The sequence below is a fragment of the Taudactylus pleione genome, unplaced genomic scaffold, assembly GCF_031769625.1.
Source record: "Taudactylus pleione unplaced genomic scaffold, aTauple2 ptg000460l, whole genome shotgun sequence".
Taxonomy (NCBI): Eukaryota; Metazoa; Chordata; class Amphibia; order Anura; family Myobatrachidae; genus Taudactylus; species Taudactylus pleione.
This window is the reverse complement of record NW_028284862.1, coordinates 2,048,414-2,067,594: the sequence shown is the minus strand read 5'-3', so window position 1 is coordinate 2,067,594 and position 19,181 is coordinate 2,048,414. Positions and strand designations below refer to the sequence as shown.

The 19,181-nt window shown below is 48.0% G+C and overlaps 1 protein-coding gene across 4 annotated transcripts in view; it reads left to right on the top strand.

The window, feature by feature from the left end:
- The first annotated feature begins 163 nt into the window (after positions 1 to 163).
- The window catches only part of MROH1 (maestro heat like repeat family member 1), a 402,469-nt gene continuing 383,451 nt past the window's right edge, over positions 164 to 19,181 (top strand). For 2 of the 4 annotated variants that reach the window (XM_088448596.1, XM_088448597.1), the window contains exons 1-3: positions 3,348 to 3,751; positions 4,716 to 4,861; positions 11,036 to 11,167. In XM_088448596.1, the coding sequence (XP_088304722.1) occupies positions 3,730 to 3,751; positions 4,716 to 4,861; positions 11,036 to 11,167 (300 nt within the window). In that variant the 5' untranslated portion in view covers positions 3,348 to 3,729. Of the gene's footprint in view, positions 2,101 to 3,140; positions 3,752 to 4,715; positions 4,862 to 11,035; positions 11,168 to 19,181 lie in introns of those variants that run through there. The other 2 variants (XM_088448594.1, XM_088448595.1) reach the window with 2 other exon arrangements.

Below are 19,181 nucleotides of genomic sequence, written 5' to 3'. Positions count from 1 at the left end.
GGGACTGGCTGTATTACATGTGTCCTGAGAGTGAGGGGACACTGGGACTGGCTGTATTACATGTGTCCTGAGAGTGAGGGGACACTTGGACTGTCTGTATTACATGTGTCCCGAGAGTGAGGGGACACTGGGACTGTCTGTATTACATGTGTCCTGAGAGTGAGGGGACACTGGGACTGTCTGTATTACATGTGTCCTGAGAGTGAGGGGACACAGGGACTGTCTGTATTACATGTGTCCTGAGAGAGAGGGGACACCGGGACTGTCTGTATTACATGTGTCCTCAGAGTGAGGGGACACTGGGACTGGCTGTATTACATGTGTCCTGAGAGTGAAGGGACACTGGGACTGTCAGCATTACATGTGTCCTGAGAGTGAAGGGACACTGGGACTGTCAGCATTACATGTGTCCTGAGAATGATGGGACACCGGGACTGTCTTTATTCCATGTGTCCTGAGAGTGAGGGGACACCGGGACTGTCTGTATTACATGTGCACTGAGAGTGAGGGGACACCGGGACTGTCTGTATTACATGTGCACTGAGAGTGAGGGGACACTGGGACTGTCTGTATTACATGTGTCCTGAGAGTGAGGGGACACTGGGACTGTCTGTATTACATGTGTCCTGAGAGTGAGGGGACACTGGGACTGTCTGTATTACATGTGTCCTGAGAGTGAGGGGGCACCGGGACTGTCTGTATTACATGTGCACTGAAAGTGGGGGATGAGACCTGCAGTCTGCCAGTTCTGAATGTACGTCAGCAGAGTGGAAACTTGAGCCCCTGCATGTTAGTATACGGGTGTGGTTCATTAGATCGACAATAAAAATGTCGACCGTGTATAGTTTGACAGTCAAAATGTCGACATGGGTATGTTTGACACACAGTTTTTTTGTTTTTTTTTCTAACCCCAATCTTCACCCTAACCATAACGGTATTCCTCCTAGTGCCTAACCCTAACCGTCCCTCCCCTTGGTGGCTAACCCTAACCCTCCCTCCTCGTGCCTAACCCTCCCTCCTCGTGCCTAACCCTAACCCTACCTCCTCATGCCTAACCCTACCTGTCCCTCCCATTGGTGCCTAACCCTACCTGTCCCTCCCATTGGTGCCTAACCCTACCTGTCCCTCCCATTGGTGCCTAACCCTACCTGTCCCTCCCATTGGTGCCTAACCCTAACCGTCCCTCCCATTGGTGCCTAACCCTACCTGTCCCTCCCATTGGTGCCTAACCCTAACCGTCCCTCCCATTGGTGCCTACCCCTAACCGTCCCTCCCATTGGTGCCTAACCCTAACCGTCCCTCCCATTGGTGCCTAACCCTAACCGTCCCTCCCATTGGTGCCTAACCCTAACCGTCCCTCCCATTGGTGCCTAACCCTAACCGTCCCTCCCATTGGTGCCTAACCCTAACCGTCCCTCCCATTGGTGCCTAACCCTAACCGTCCCTCCCATTGGTGCCTAACCCTAACCGTCCCTCCCATTGGTGCCTAACCCTAACCGTCCCTCCCATTGGTGCCTAACCCTCCCTCCTCGTGCCTAACCCTAACCCTCCCTCCTCGTGCCTAACCCTCCCTCCTCGTGCCTAACCCTCCCTCCTCGTGCCTAACCCTCCCTCCTCGTGCCTAACCCTCCCTCCTCGTGCCTAACCCTCCCTCCTCGTGCCTAACCCTAACCCTCCCTCCTCGTGCCTAACCCTAACCGTCCCTCGCATTGGTGCCTAACCCTAACCGTCCCTCCCATTGGTGCCTAACTCTAACCGTCCCTCCCATTGGTGCCTAACCCTAATTGTCCCTCCCCTTGGTGCCTAACCCTAATTGTCCCTCCCCTTGGTGCCTAACCCTAACCGTCCCTCCCATTGGTGCCTAACCCTCCCTCCTAGTGCCTAACCCTAACTGCCCCTCCGAATAAAGATATTGTTTCTACACTGCTCTGCAAATCGCTGTGAACCCTATTACTCCCCCTGTGTCGCTCCTCTGGTAGTAAGGACATCTTGCACTGTACGGCCCCGAGGAACTGAAGCTGCACGATGGGAATAACCTTCCTCCTGTACTGCGGACGTCTTTGTGTTCATATATGGCCGCGCGCTTTCCCCCTGATCTATGTAAGGGTATTAGGATTTATGAGAACCTGTATGTACAGGGAGATGAGCCCCTTCCAGAGCTACTAATAATCTCTACATTAAGTTGGTTTGATGTAGGAAGTAATGGGACGGAGATTGAGGAACGTCAGAGCATGGCGAAGGCGACACTTTATCAGAATAACGCTATACGTTGTGTCTCTGTAGTGTAGGGTGTAATGTATATAATGTCCTGGGCTCCCTGTCTGTCTGCGGTATATTCTCCTTTTATGTCATCTGTGCTCATTAAAGTACAATGAGACTCTGAGGGGCGCTGGTGCGGAGCTGAACGTCAGTGTCTGGAAATGAGAGGGGGGTGGGTAACAAAAATCTGGCTATAAATGAGGGCGGGTAACTAATGGTCTGAGCACCCACTACGCAGAATTCGACACAGTTATCACCAATAAGCAGGTGCATCGGCCGGGCCCTCGCGGGTGCGTCGGCCGGGCCCCGTGCCCTCGCGGGTGCGTCGGCTGGGCCCTGTGCCAGGAGAGAATATGCTACAGACATAACTTGTCTTTCCTCTGCTGCTTATAGGTGCAGTGATCAATGTCTCCTCTCTCTGTACTGAGATCTCTCCCTCTGGGTCACCATGTTCTGTCATCTGCGTCTTATTTACGTGTCAGGATGAATGCTGCGCTGCGCTGTATGAGGATGTGAGAGTAGTCACAAGGGTGGTGGTGACCGGGGCATAGTCACTACAACATGAGAGGTAGGAGGTAGCAGGTGGGGTTGTTGGGCATGAGAAGTGTGTGGCTGGAGGTATTGGGAGAGAGCAGGAGAAGAGGGTGGAGGTGACAGAAGTCGGGGTAGGTGGAGGTGGGAGGTGTCAGTGAGCAGAGGAGGTGGGAGGTGTCAGTGAGCAGAGGAGGTGGGAGGTGTCAGTGAGCAGAGGAGGTGGGAGGTGTCAGTGAGCAGAGGAGGTGGGAGGTGTCAGTGAGCAGAGGAGGTGGGAGGTGTCAGTGAGCAGAGGAGGTGGGAGGTAGTGAGCAGAGGAGGTGGGAGGTGTCAGTGAGCAGAGGAGGTAGCAGTGAGCAGAGAGTTGTCAGTGAGCAGAGGTGGTGGGAGGTGTCAGTGAGCAGAGGAGGTGGGAGGTGTCAGTGAGCAGAGGAGGTAGCAGTGAGCAGAGGAGGTGGGAGGTGTCATGGAGTTGGCCAGCAGGGTGCGAGGTGAATACGTTGTGTGTAAGAGGTCTGTGCTGCAGTTTTCATGCTCATTTCTCTACATTACAGGGAGTAACATTTCCCCAGACGTCTCCAGAGAAACCATTGTGGATATTTCACCCCTGAGCATGCAGAGCTAGTTCTGTGTCGTGTCAGTGAGCTCAGTCACCCCCAGCAGTGCTCCCATACCTCCTAATCATCGGGGATTGTAATCAGGACCCTTGTTACGTCCCCTGAAGGTAATCTGTATGGTACAGTGTCTCCTATTCTGTGCCCATTAGAGGATAGAGCATCCTGTGTTCCTCCTAGAGGCAGCACCAGGTGATGTGACGGCCCATGGCATTCCCACACACCGAGCACTAATCTCAGGCAGATCTCACAGCCAGGACATCTCCAGTGCTCAGGAGCCTGCTCCTAGGTGGACCTCGCTCAGTAGAAGACTCTGCAGAAGATGGCCGGCCCCAGCATAAAGCGTGAGTACCGGCCGCCAGCCTGCGCTTTGCTCACCGTTTTGGTTTTGTGGTTTCATGATGCTTAGTGGTTATTATTCATCTGCTCACAGACCCCTATTTCTCCTACATCTATGGGGGGACACGGGCCTACAGATACATCCTCATTCACCTAGCGGTTTCAGGACAGATGGCGTGACATGCCTAGCACAACTTGGACGCTGCGCCACGGATAACAAGTTTCGGGCTTTCACACTTCAGCGTCTTTCTTGCATGGCAGCCGCGGGAACAGGACTGAAGGGAACTAAGGGCTTAGAGTTTGTACTTTTGTCGCGGCAGGGTAAATTTGCGCGAGGTTGTGTGACGCAGCACGATCACATTTTGTAATTTTCGCTCAACAAGAATGTGGGACGTGTCCTGGTCAGTATAGAGGAGGGGGATGGGGGAAGCCGGTGACTATAGGTTTCTTTATATCTAACCTGTAACACCATATACCATACAGATAGGACGTACAACTCATTTACACCGTATACCGTACAGATGGCACGTACAACTCATTTACACCGTATACCGTACAGATGGCACGTACAACTCATTTACACCGTATACCGTACAGATGGCACGTACAACTCATTTACACCGTATACCGTACAGATGGCACGTACAACTCATTTATACCGTATACCGTACAGATGGCACGTACAACTCATTTACATGCTGACAAGTGTCTGTGCCGCGCTCTGCGTCCTTGCTCTGTCCCTGCGTCCTTGCTCTGTGCCGCGCTCTGCGTCCTTGCTCTGTCCCTGCGTCCTTGCTCTGTGCCGCGCTCTGCGTCCTTGCTCTGTCCCTGCGTCCTTGCTCTGTGCCGCGCTCTGCGTCCTTGCTCTGTCCCTGCGTCCTTGCTCTGTGCCGCGCTCTGCACCATCAGGAGATGAGGATGTTCGGCTGAATTCATCTCGTGCTTTATATCCCTTTGCCCTTTGGCCAGGACTGGCGGTCACCCTCATGGATGCCTCCACGGACAAAGATCACGAAGTGCAGGAGCAGATTTACAACTCGCTGTGTTTCATGGGAGAGACCGCCCCCGCGGCGATCCTGGAGTCATGTGACTCCTACCTGCGCCAGCACGACAAGGTAAGGACCTTCACGTATGTCGCTGTGTAACGTGACTTGTAGTAATGGTGGCTGGCAGACTGCTTCTCTCCGCTTGTTGTTACTTAGTGATCACACAGCTGCGGTAGAATCTATCCGATGCATATATAGCCATTTACCAGTATGAGCCATTACATCTATATTATAAGTGAGAAAGTGTCTGTCTCATAATCAGTCCACAATCTTTGATGCTGGCAAAGCTTAGCATACGGAGATTACAAAAAGCAGAGAAGATTGATCGCAGCCATTGCTGATGAGCCCGCTTCTATCTAGAAACTGGACTCCAGTCCCAGCATTCTCTCCCTGATGCCAGCCCTGCTAGACATGGGCTTCAATGTTGGTCTACAAATTGATTTCAGGGGGTGATTCAGCTGCGGACACCTGATTATCGGGAATTTGCGCATGTGCCTGCCCGTACTGCGCATTATGGGTCTCCAATCCAACACGCAGACCGGCAGCAAACTGTCAGTGATTGACAGTCTGCTGCTATTTCTGGATGGGGCGGGCGTGGCGACGTCATTCGTTTCCCAAAACTCAGTTTGGATGCAGCTTGGATCAGTAATAAATGCGGGAGGCATGGCGCCTTCTGCTCCATTATTATAGCTATCTCAGTTGCTAACATGTTATCAGCTGCGAAAGCATTTCCGTCCGCAGCTGAATCACCCCCCTCTGTCCTGCAGTGATTTGGGAAGCTAAACTGTATTCTGCTCCTGATATTCCCCATATAACACTGTATGAGACTACGCTGCCTGCACTGTCACTTACTCCTAATGTACATAGTTATCCAGGTTATAGGTGAGGACAATGTAATCACTGCTCCTGATATTCCCCATTATACACTGTATGAGACTACGCTGCCTGTACTGTCACTTACTCCTAATGTACATAGTTATTCAGGTTATAGGTGAGGACAATGTAATCAGTCTGCTCCTAATATTCCCCATTATACACTGTATGAGACTACGCTGCCTGTACTGTCACTTACTCCTAATGTACATAGTTATCCAGGTTATAGGTGAGGACAATGTAATCAGTCTGCTCCTGATATTCCCCATTATACACTGTATGAGACTACGCTGCCTGTACTGTCACTTACTCCTAATGTACATAGTTATCCAGGTTATAGGTGAGTACAATGTAATCAGTCTGCTCCTGATATTCCCCATTATACACTGTATGAGACTACGCTGCCTGTACTGTCACTTACTCCTAATGTACATAGTTATCCAGGTTATAGGTGAGGACAATGTAATCACTGCTCCTGATATTCCCCATTATACACTGTATGAGACTACGCTGCCTGTACTGTCACTTACTCCTAATGTACATAGTTATCCAGGTTATAGGTGAGGACAATGTAATCACTGCTCCTGATATTCCCCATTATACACTGTATGAGACTACGCTGCCTGTACTGTCACTAACTCCTAATGTACATAGTTATCCAGGTTATAGGTGAGGACAATGTAATCAGTCTGCTCCTGATATTCCCCATTATACACTGTATGAGACTACGCTGCCTGCACTGTCACTTACTCCTAATGTACATAGTTATCCAGGTTATAGGTGAGGACAATGTAATCAGTCTGCTCCTGATATTCCCCATTATACACTGTATGAGACTACGCTGCCTGTACTGTCACTTACTCCTAATGTACATAGTTATCCAGGTTATAGGTGAGGACAATGTAATCACTCTGCTCCTGATATTCCCCATTATACACTGTATGAGACTACGCTGCCTGTACTGTCACTTACTCCTAATGTACATAGTTATCCAGGTTATAGGTGAGGACAATGTAATCACTGCTCCTGATATTCCCCATTATACACTGTATGAGACTACGCTGCCTGTACTGTCACTTACTCCTAATGTACATAGTTATCCAGGTTATAGGTGAGGACAATGTAATCACTGCTCCTGATATTCCCCATTATACACTGTATGAGACTACGCTGCCTGTACTGTCACTTACTCCTAATGTACATAGTTATCCAGGTTATAGGTGAGGACAATGTAATCACTGCTCCTGATATTCCCCATTATACACTGTATGAGACTACGCTGCCTGTACTGTCACTTACTCCTAATGTACATAGTTATCCAGGTTATAGGTGAGGACAATGTAATCAGTCTGCTCCTGATATTCCCATTATACACTGTATGAGACTACGCTGCCTGTACTGTCACTTACTCCTAATGTACATAGTTATCCAGGTTATAGGTGAGGACAATGTAATCAGTCTGCTCCTGATATTCCCCATTATACACTGTATGAGACTACGCTGCCTGTACTGTCACTTACTCCTAATGTACATAGTTATCCAGGTTATAGGTGAGGACAATGTAATCAGTCTGCTCCTGATATTCCCCATTATACACTGTATGAGACTACGCTGCCTGTACTGTCACTTACTCCTAATGTACATAGTTATCCAGGTTATAGGTGAGGACAATGTAATCACTCTGCTCCTGATATTCCCCATTATACACTGTATGAGACTACGCTGCCTGTACTGTCACTTACTCCTAATGTACATAGTTATCCAGGTTATAGGTGAGGACAATGTAATCACTGCTCCTGATATTCCCCATTATACACTGTATGAGACTACGCTGCCTGTACTGTCACTAACTCCTAATGTACATAGTTATCCAGGTTATAGGTGAGGACAATGTAATCACTGCTCCTGATATTCCCCATTATACACTGTATGAGACTACGCTGCCTGCACTGTCACTTACTCCTAATGTACATAGTTATCCAGGTTATAGGTGAGGACAATGTAATCAGTCTGCTCCTGATATTCCCCATTATACACTGTATGAGACTACGCTGCCTGCACTGTCACTTACTCCTAATGTACATAGTTATCCAGGTTATAGGTGAGGACAATGTAATCAGTCTGCTCCTGATATTCCCCATTATACACTGTATGAGACTACGCTGCCTGTACTGTCACTTACTCCTAATGTACATAGTTATCCAGGTTATAGGTGAGGACAATGTAATCACTCTGCTCCTGATATTCCCCATTATACACTGTATGAGACTACGCTGCCTGTACTGTCACTTACTCCTAATGTACATAGTTATCCAGGTTATAGGTGAGGACAATGTAATCACTGCTCCTGATATTCCCCATTATACACTGTATGAGACTACGCTGCCTGTACTGTCACTTACTCCTAATGTACATAGTTATCCAGGTTATAGGTGAGGACAATGTAATCACTGCTCCTGATATTCCCCATTATACACTGTATGAGACTACGCTGCCTGTACTGTCACTTACTCCTAATGTACATAGTTATCCAGGTTATAGGTGAGGACAATGTAATCAGTCTGCTCCTGATATTCCCATTATACACTGTATGAGACTACGCTGCCTGTACTGTCACTAACTCCTAATGTACATAGTTATCCAGGTTATAGGTGAGGACAATGTAATCAGTCTGCTCCTGATATTCCCCATTATACACTGTATGAGACTACGCTGCCTGTACTGTCACTTACTCCTAATGTACATAGTTATCCAGGTTATAGGTGAGGACAATGTAATCACTGCTCCTGATATTCCCCATTATACACTGTATGAGACTACGCTGCCTGTACTGTCACTTACTCCTAATGTACATAGTTATCGAGGTTATAGGTGAGGACAATGTAATCACTGCTCCTGATATTCCCCATTATACACTGTATGAGACTACGCTGCCTGTACTGTCACTTACTCCTAATGTACATAGTTATCCAGGTTATAGGTGAGGACAATGTAATCAGTCTGCTCCTGATATTCCCCATTATACACTGTATGAGACTACGCTGCCTGTACTGTCACTTACTCCTAATGTACATAGTTATCCAGGTTATAGGTGAGGACAATGTAATCAGTCTGCTCCTGATATTCCCCATTATACACTGTATGAGACTACGCTGCCTGCACTGTCACTTACTCCTAATGTACATAGTTATCCAGGTTATAGGTGAGGACAATGTAATCACTCTGCTCCTGATATTCCCCATTATACACTGTATGAGACTACGCTGCCTGCACTGTCACTTACTCCTAATGTACATAGTTACCCAGGTTATAGGTGAGGACAATGTAATCAGTCTGCTCCTGCTATTCCCCATTATACACTGTATGAGACTACGCTGCCTGTACTGTCACTTACTCCTAATGTACATAGTTATCCAGGTTATAGGTGAGGACAATGTAATCAGTCTGCTCCTGATATTCCCCATTATACACTGTATGAGACTACGCTGCCTGTACTGTCACTTACTCCTAATGTACATAGTTATCCAGGTTATAGGTGAGGACAATGTAATCAGTCTGCTCCTGATATTCCCCATTATACACTGTATGAGACTACGCTGCCTGTACTGTCACTTACTCCTAATGTACATAGTTATCCAGGTTATAGGTGAGGACAATGTAATCACTCTGCTCCTGATATTCCCCATTATACACTGTATGAGACTACGCTGCCTGCACTGTCACTTACTCCTAATGTACATAGTTATCCAGGTTATAGGTGAGGACAATGTAATCAGTCTGCTCCTGATATTCCCCATTATACACTGTATGAGACTACGCTGCCTGTACTGTCACTTACTCCTAATGTACATAGTTATCCAGGTTATAGGTGAGGACAATGTAATCAGTCTGCTCCTGATATTCCCCATTATACACTGTATGAGACTACGCTGCCTGTATTGTCACTTACTCCTAATGTACATAGTTATCCAGGTTATAGGTGAGGACAATGTAATCAGTCTGCTCCTGATATTCCCCATTATACACTGTATGAGACTACGCTGCCTGTACTGTCACTTACTCCTAATGTACATAGTTATCCAGGTTATAGGTGAGGACAATGTAATCAGTCTGCTCCTGATATTCCCCATTATACACTGTATGAGACTACGCTGCCTGTACTGTCACTTACTCCTAATGTACATAGTTATCCAGGTTATAGGTGAGGACAATGTAATCACTGCTCCTGATATTCCCCATTATACACTGTATGAGACTACGCTGCCTGTACTGTCACTTACTCCTAATGTACATAGTTATCCAGGTTATAGGTGAGGACAATGTAATCACTCTGCTCCTGATATTCCCCATTATACACTGTATGAGACTACGCTGCCTGTACTGTCACTTACTCCTAATGTACATAGTTATCCAGGTTATAGGTGAGGACAATGTAATCAGTCTGCTCCTGATATTCCCCATTATACACTGTATGAGACTACGCTGCCTGTACTGTCACTTACTCCTAATGTACATAGTTATCCAGGTTATAGGTGAGGACAATGTAATCACTGCTCCTGATATTCCCCATTATACACTGTATGAGACTACGCTGCCTGTACTGTCACTTACTCCTAATGTACATAGTTATCCAGGTTATAGGTGAGGACAATGTAATCACTGCTCCTGATATTCCCCATTATACACTGTATGAGACTACGCTGCCTGTACTGTCACTTACTCCTAATGTACATAGTTATCCAGGTTATAGGTGAGGACAATGTAATCACTGCTCCTGATATTCCCCATTATACACTGTATGAGACTACGCTGCCTGTACTGTCACTTACTCCTAATGTACATAGTTATCCAGGTTATAGGTGAGGACAATGTAATCACTGCTCCTGATATTCCCCATTATACACTGTATGAGACTACGCTGCCTGTACTGTCACTTACTCCTAATGTACATAGTTATCCAGGTTATAGGTGAGGACAATGTAAATAAATACAGGTGTACTTCAGGGTCCAGTCTTCATCCTGGGCAACGGCAGATATCCCAGGTAGTATAACCTACAGGTATAATCACCAGAACACGCCTCATTCATGAGATCACAGAGTCTCCGCTGTAGGTCTGATGGGGGGTAGATTGTGTCCATCCTGAGCAGGGACAGGTCTGTGCTAAGATCCGGACGAGCGGTCACTTTGTACCTTGGGCTTTGTATGTCTTTATCATGTCTGTGTGAGAGGTACAGCAGCCGGGGAACTTCAGGTTCACTGACTGGGCAATAGGTGAAATGTTCAGTGACCTTGTGAGGTTACGGTAGCTCAGAGCAGTATATGGCTGCGTACGTTTCCTGTGATGTTACCGCCATTGTCTCCTCTCCCCAGCTATCGCACGTTCATCGCACAATCATCCTGAGGGCCATGGAGACTGTGGTAAAGAACAACCTGACAACACTGAGCAAGGAGACCGCAAAGATGGTCATTGTGCTGGCGTCCAACGAGATGACCAAGTCTAAGGTTGGTGCCCTTTGTCTTGGGTTGTGGTGTGCCGTAATCACCTGGTGGTGGTCTGACGCGCGGCGAAATCGCTGAGCGATTGTCCATCTGATAGCTGACGCTGCTCTGCTTGTGCGCACACTGTATATATGTCATTATTAGCATTGTGTTATCCGGGGATTTCACCAATTGGGCTCTCAAATAAAATGAATGTAGGATTGTAATTGTGAGAAAATGGTCTGGCTTCCGGTTTATCCCTGAGACCCTTCTATTTGCCTGTAGCCATACATACGTCATATAATGTGTGACCGGATGACCTCAATTCGATGCCTGATCACAGGTTTGGTTTGATCCCCACTAGATCTTGGCGTTTCAGGGATTCCCTCCGCCCATTGCGCCATGGGCGTCTATCATTTTGTTGCCACCACCAAACTCTACCATCTGCGTTTGGAACTGCTTATTACATATACCCAGGCTCCTACCTCCGGCACCAGGAACCGCTTCTGCGTCAACGAGCTGCGGCTGCACCTCCTGATTGGTGTCGGCTGAATCCTCCTGATCCCTCGCAATGGACCAGGCTCTGCACGGTAGCTGGCAGAGGACTTGAACTTTGGAGACGCTTGGCTCAATCTAGAACAGCCGGAGAACGGAATAGCGTTTTGCGCAATTCTGTTGGTCGCAGGATGCAGATGCAGTCATATAGGCAAAAGTGTTTATTGCTCACAGTCTTGAAAAAGACCCTCCCTCAGCTTTACGGGGTTACAGCATACAGAGATCTTACAGCAGTTCTTCTCCACAAAGGAGATACAGAAGATGTACACATACAGGGCTCACAGTCCCTCTTTTTATATCATTCTTACACACAATATCAAAGGGGGGAAAATCCGCTTCCTCACGTAAGCGGGTCGATGTTGTACAGCCGGCGCCTCTCCTAGCCCCGCCGTACAGCCGGCGCCTCTCCTAGCCCCGCCGTACAGCCGGCGCCTCTCCTAGCCCCGCCGTACAGCCGGCGCCTCTCCTAGCCCCGCCGTACAGCCGGCGCCTCTCCTAGCCCCGCCGTACAGCCGGCGCCTCTCCTAGCCCCGCCGTACAGCCGGCGCCTCTCCTAGCCCCGCCGTACAGCCGGCGCCTCTCCTAGCTCCGCCGTACAGCCGGCGCCCCGCCGTACAGCCGGCGCCTCTCCTAGCCCCGCCGTACAGCCGGCGCCTCTCCTAGCCCCGCCGTACAGCCGGCGCCTCTCCTAGCCCCGCAGTGCCACAGTGGATATTTTACCCACGTGTATACCCTGGGCTCATCTAGGATGTGAAATGCTGCTTTTTATGTGATACAATAATAAATGACAGAGATAAACAAAACAGAATGTAGTGGAGAGTCCGGCAGTCGGTATGACGACAGGCAGAATACCGGCTCCAGAATCCCGACCGCTGACATCCTGACGATTCGTATTAGGCTGGGGGGGACCGTTAGGATTAGGGAGAGGTTGTGGGCAGGGGGGGGGACCTTATCCTGTCTGTATTCTGACCGCTGACATCCAGACCGCCAGGATCCTGTACCCAACCCAAGAAAACAGTGCGTACTTCTGAGCAGTGATGCGGTAAGGGCTGAGGTTTAGTCTATACTGAATAATGAATGTTTGAGATCTCTGTGGTGTTTGTTCAGTAGGAGAAAAGTCTGAGACGTCCACTTAGGTTCAGTACATTACAGTCCCTTATAATGTTCCAGCCCCGAGATGATGTCCCTGGCGGCCCAATGGTATGGGGGGCTGAGGAGTTGTTAGCTGATACCCCAGCAGCGTCCTGGCAGAGGAATACAGAGATGGGTCGCACAAGGCTTCCTGTACTTAGGACCTCATGTATCAATGAGTTTTTTTGTCCTGCGCATCGAGTTTTGTCCTGCACATCGAGTTTTATCCTTCGGAGCTCATTCAGACCCGTTCGCTAGATGCGTTCGCTCACACCCAGCGTATGCAAATTCTGCGCACGCCCAGTAAGGCAGGCAATCGCATTGCAAGGCATTAGCACGCCCACTATATCTTGGTGTGCGATCACTTTGTGTTAGCAGACGCCCACCCAGGCCCGGCGACAGGGGGGGGGGCTATGGGCACAGCCGCACCGGTCCCCGAGATTCCAGGGGCCCAGACAAATACATTTAGCTGGTGGCTGCTCTTCTGTGATGCAGGGTGCACTGCATCACTGACGGAACGGGTGCCCGCGGCGGCATTGTCAGCATTGCTATAATGAGTCAGACTGATGCGATCGCAGTGCTTGAGGGAGACTATACCCTGCCGCAAGTACTGCGATCACTTCAGTGTGAAATTCTACCAGGTGACGTGTCCTATGACGCTGCCTGTTAATTATGCACGCCTCTGAAACGGCGTTGAGACACCCAGACACGCCTGCGTTCGCACCTCCACTTCCCCGTTTCTAGTGGCCTGCCCCTGTCACCACCCACAAACGCCCTCTCCTGTCACTCATTCAGCTGGGCTGTCTATGCTGGGCGAGCAAATGCTTCCCGATCTTTTGCAGTGGTTCGCGCACGCGCATTGCGACGCATGTGCAGAAAGTGACAGTCGGCCAGCTACGAGGTGAACGCGTCCTAGTGAGCGGGTCTGAATCAGCTCCTTACTTCAAACCCTTAGTGGGATACTGCGCTTTTGCAAAAGAGGAGGCATTGCCCATAGCACCCAGATTCTACCTGATGTAACACAGGGTGTAGAAATGAGGACTCCAGACAGGCAGGTACTCAGTAAAGCGGTGTCTTTTATTGGCAGCAGACACTGCACTTCAGCATACATGAGAATAACATCAACAAATGAACATAAAAGGTCCCAGCACTCCTCGTGCATAGCAGTCAGCCAGCATAGCCCTTGGTCCCTGGCACTACAACACACTCTCCTACTAACTGGCCGCTAGTCAGCATCAGTGCCCAGGGCTGTGGGTTTGTGAGAGTTTTAAACTCTTCCTCTGCTGCTCAGTGATGAGTTGCAGCTGGGCCTGTGCAACCATGAAAACCTGGAGTGCCACTCCTCCACTGCTAATACAGAATGCACAGGCTTCACTCCAGCCTCACCTGTAGGGAGCTGATCCCACCAGAATGTGGGCAATTCAGGTGAGAGACCACCCCTCTCACCACACTATCACCTTCTGATAGTGAGAACCTGATCCGGTTTTGTAATCCGGAAGGTTAGTAATTGTACTCCCTAGGTGTAGTCCAGGTGGCGCGGTCACTCTCCGGCTAGGGTATATGTGCCATGTAACCAAACCTCTCTATATTTCCCTGCACATGTGCAGATTGAGACCCTTAATGTGGGTACACACCTCAGCGATGTGATGTAGCGAGATATTGCATCGCTGTACACAGTGCGTGATCCGCCGAATGACATTTCGATATATGGTTACATGCTTAATGTACCTACACCGCGTCGTCCGTCGCATTGTTCAGCGCATCAGGTGGGAAGATGTAACCATCTGTATTATCAAACAATGAATTGGATGGAATTTAGGGTAATCAGTATACGATGGTCGTTGTGATCCATCGTGGATCTCCAGATCCACGATATATCGTATGGTGTGAAGCAGTTTAGGGTCCTTATTGTGACTTCCCATGCCGCGGATGGATAGATTATGGGCCGATTCAGAGGCCCATGCAAGGTAGATGAGCAATTATATGTGCATGCGATCGGGACAGATGGTATTCGATATGGGGGGGGGGCAAAGTGATGGGCATTCCTGGGTGGTGACTGGGAGGTGTTATGGGAGCGTCGCTATCTGTCCTGAAACACGCTACCCATGTGTTGTAGTCCTGTATGGGCCGTACCTGCTACCCATGTGTTGTAGTCCTGTATGGGCCGTACCTGCTGCCCATGTATTGTAGTCCTGTATGGGGCGTACCTGCTGCCCATGTGTTGTAGTCCTGTATGGGCCCTACCTGCTGCCCATGTGTTGTAGTCCTGTATGGGCCCTACCTGCTACCCATGTGTTGTTGTCCTGTATGGGCCCTACCTGCTACCCATGTGTTGTTGTCCTGTATGGGCCCTACCTGCTACCCATGTGTTGTTGTCCTGTATGGGCCCTACCTGCTACCCATGTGTTGTTGTCCTGTATGGGCCCTACCTGCTACCCATGTGTTGTAGTCCTGTATGGGCCCTACCTGCTACCCATGTGTTGTAGTCCTGTATGGGCCCTACCTGCTACCCATGTGTTGTAGTCCTGTATGGGCCCTACCTGCTACCCATGTGTTGTAGTCCTGTATGGGCCCTACCTGCTACCCATACATTATTGTCCTGTATGGGCTATTCCTGCTAGCCTTGCTTTGGAGACCAGGTAAAGTAATTTATTGTGGAGTTGTTCTGTGTCCGCTTTAGGAATGAAGCTGTATCTGTACAAGTGTAACGCTCTGGACACTTAAAACCACCTTTTATCCCTCCAGTGCCTGTCCAGGCTAGCAATGAGGTCCGCTCGCGCTTTGCATCACTCCCCGGATAGCACAGAGGTCCGCTCACGCTGCACTTCGCTCCTGGCTGGTGCTGAGGTCTACTCCTGCCCCGTCTGCTCAGTGTCCTGTCACTAAGCATGGAGATGGCTCTCCACAGTTACTTGCTCACAGTGTATCTTCCCAGCATGATGGTATACTAACTGCACGCCAGAGTTCCCTCCAGAACAACAGTATGGACGCAGCCATGTTGGACTCTGTCACCTGACTCTCCGCCACCACTCAGAGCACTGCTCCCAGACCAGCTGATCACAGCATCCTATCCCTGGGGATCCTCCCCTATAAATTCCATTTCCTGACTGGCCACTGTTGCTAGTACAACGTCTCTTCTTGCTGAAGTTACAGCTCAGTGCTGAGCTTCCAGGTACTCTGTATCTGAGTGGTCCTAGGGCCTCATTCACTACTGATCGCATCTGCTGAAGTTATAGCTCAGTACTGAGCTCCCAGATATTCTGTATCTGAATGGTCCTAGTCCGTTATATCCAGTTCTGGTAAACAAGTCTCCTATACCATCTTACACACCAGTCTGGTTTTTGCCACTGAGACTTGTTCATACAGCCACCATCAGTTCCAGACAATACCTCCAACCATCGGTCTCATCCGATGCTTCCAACATGGGACTCTTATCAATTAAGTTAATCAATTCATCAACATCAGTCCCAACCGATCAAGTTCATCAATTCATTTATATTGGACTCATATCAATTAAGTTCTTCAATTATTCAGCATCGGTCTCAAACCGATCCAGCTCTTAATCCAGCATCATCTGTCCCAATCCGATTCTGCTCATTCATTCAGTATTATCACTTCAAGTTCTCATTCCAACCTGTTGTGTAATAAAGACTTTTTATTCCTGTGTTTACCTTCGGGCCCATCATCCACTGCCGTATCTCTATTCCCTCACATCATTACTTGAGGAAGTCCTGGCTCAGACCACCCAAGTTCCTTCACGCATCTCTGATCGCCCCTTCAGTCTCCCACTCCTGTTCCTACTCACACCAACCTTCAGGCGTGACAGCAAGTCTCTGAGGGTTTGGGTCACTTTATAAATAAGTTTAATCTTGAAATATTTCTTTCACATCTTCCTCAAACTTTAGAACTCGCCAATGCCTGTTAATTAAAGCGCAATGACTTATGATTTGCTGTTGAATTTTGTAACAGGAGTGGTCTTGTTGGATTTCTGTTTTATGATAGTTTTTATGGATTTCACAATTTTTTTTTTTCTTAACAATTTCCATTTTTTTTGCAATAACTCCCCCTGCGTTTGGAAGGATGATAACATTGGACATTTTATTTTTTTCACTTGTCACCCTGAAATGATTTGCATCAGTTCCTGTGGGTAGTGCTTACCTGAAGCTAGTAGAAAATTATTACAGTCAGCAGTTGTAATATATGTTTTTAGTTTTCGTCATGGTATATTAAATGTTCACTTCAAGGTCCTGTAAGAACACCATGTACTTACCAGTGTTTATAGTCAATTCTAGAAGTTTTTATTAGAATTGTTTTTTATGTATGTTGTCATCTACACATTTAGACACAAAATGGCATAGCTGGGTGCATTCACAGTGCCCATTGCAGTGCCCTTAATTTGGTTTTAAATTTTGCCCTTTATTTGGGAAAAAATAAATGAAATATTGTCCATAATAAAGTGAGTTAGTTCATGATGCAGACCTGTGTGACTGCGCAGATGATGGTTTGTGTGTTCACATCCATCTGCACGATATATGCAAGTGTATAAAAATGTGACATCACATGTTCCTTATGTGTGCATATCTTTCCATGTGATGTCTTTTTAGGATTTGTGTTGTGTCTGATAAAATACCAGTTGGGAACCGAATGCCTCCTATCCAACTGTTTGCAAATGATTATTTGTTTTATCTGCACCCCCCAGGCCTCCTTTCTTGTCAGCTGGTTTGATAACTGTTATGTTTTTTTTTTAAGCTCCACCAAACTGAATTAGCTTTCAGAGGACATTAAATACCATTTAGTACCTGGTCACCCCCACATGGAGAATTTTGTTGCCACAGTTTCAGAAGAGTTGTTGACCGATGCTGATAAAATGGGATGAACAGTGCAGCTCAGATCACAGCGACCAGGAGGATAGCCCTGCAGCAAATGGAGGGACCTAAAAAAAAGAAAAGCTACCAGAGGCCAGTGCTGCCTCACAGCAGTAGAAGATTCTGTGGCTTCCAATGGTGGTGGTGCAGCCCCCAAGCAAGTACCCAACAGTGATTCTAGCTAGCCACACCTTGTTATCGAACCATCTGAGCCCCGTATAGAGAGACAGTCTGATAAAGCCCAAACACCACATATTCGTGTCCCCAATTCAAGTCTAGGTGCCCAGAATGTCTGTCTGACTAGTGTAGGGGAGCCTGCAGTGACTGTTTCCACTCCAAATAGGTCAGAGTAGTGTGACATGGAATTATGCATCAATAGTCACTTTAATGCCTATAGAGGGGCACCTGCAGTTGGTCCAAGTGACACCTTTGCAGGGAGAATGACTAAGGGAATCTGGAGCTCTTCACTGTGGTGAGCCCTCACCTTGGTCAATCTGCTGCATTATTGCAGGGCACAGCTGCCAAACTTAAAGCGGCAGGTGGACTTTAACAAGAAGTTACCATGGCGAAGGCAAACATTGACTTTGAAGCTGACAGGGGAGATGCACATTGTTGTAGACAGGGACAGCCTCCCAACAGCTGTGGTCTTGGGAAACGATGGTGGGATCAGATGGAGCTGGCATACTATTCAGGACAGGAGCATCAATGGGCATCCCCTCAAGATGCAACAAGCTGGAACAAGCACCCTCTGTGTTGCCATTTGATGTTGTTGTTTCATAGGCAAAGAGATGGCTGGTCCCTGTGATCTGGCAGTTTGTGTCTGTTCCTCTGGTCGGGTGATGCTGGGGCAGCTCCTAAAGACTGTAGTCTGGTGGCTTAACTCTGGGGATAAGTAACTGCCCGCATCCCTTAGCTGTCGTTTCCCAGGACCAAATCTATTGGTAGACTTTCCTGACTCTGACATCTCTACCAGCTTCATGGTCATGAGATGCCTTCACTATAGGAACGTCTCTCTGCAGTCTGTCTAACACTTTATCTTTTGGGAGCAGCAAGCAAGGGACAAACAACGGTGACTGAAGGGGGGGATGTTTCACAGCTTCTAAAGAGTGGACACATGGAGACGTTGCCTAAAGTAATCAACCAGCTTCTACCTATTTTCTTTTTTTTTTTTTTTTTTTTCAATCAGGTTTTTATTAAATACCCAAATTGGAAATAAGTACATAATAATAATAATAATAATAATAATCTGCAAATACAGTAATCACAACAGATGGTAATAAAAAGAAAAAAAATGGTACGGTTTTCTAAAGAACATAAAACCAAAAACATTTCACACAGCTCGGAACCAAAATAAACCAACCAGCAGCCCAAACAGATGTGAGAGAGGGGAAGGGGAAGGGGGCTTTGAGGAGCTAAGGAAGGTTTGGGATTCCCAAGAGTCCAAACGATAGTACCAGGTAGAAATATATTTAGCATATCTGTCTAGG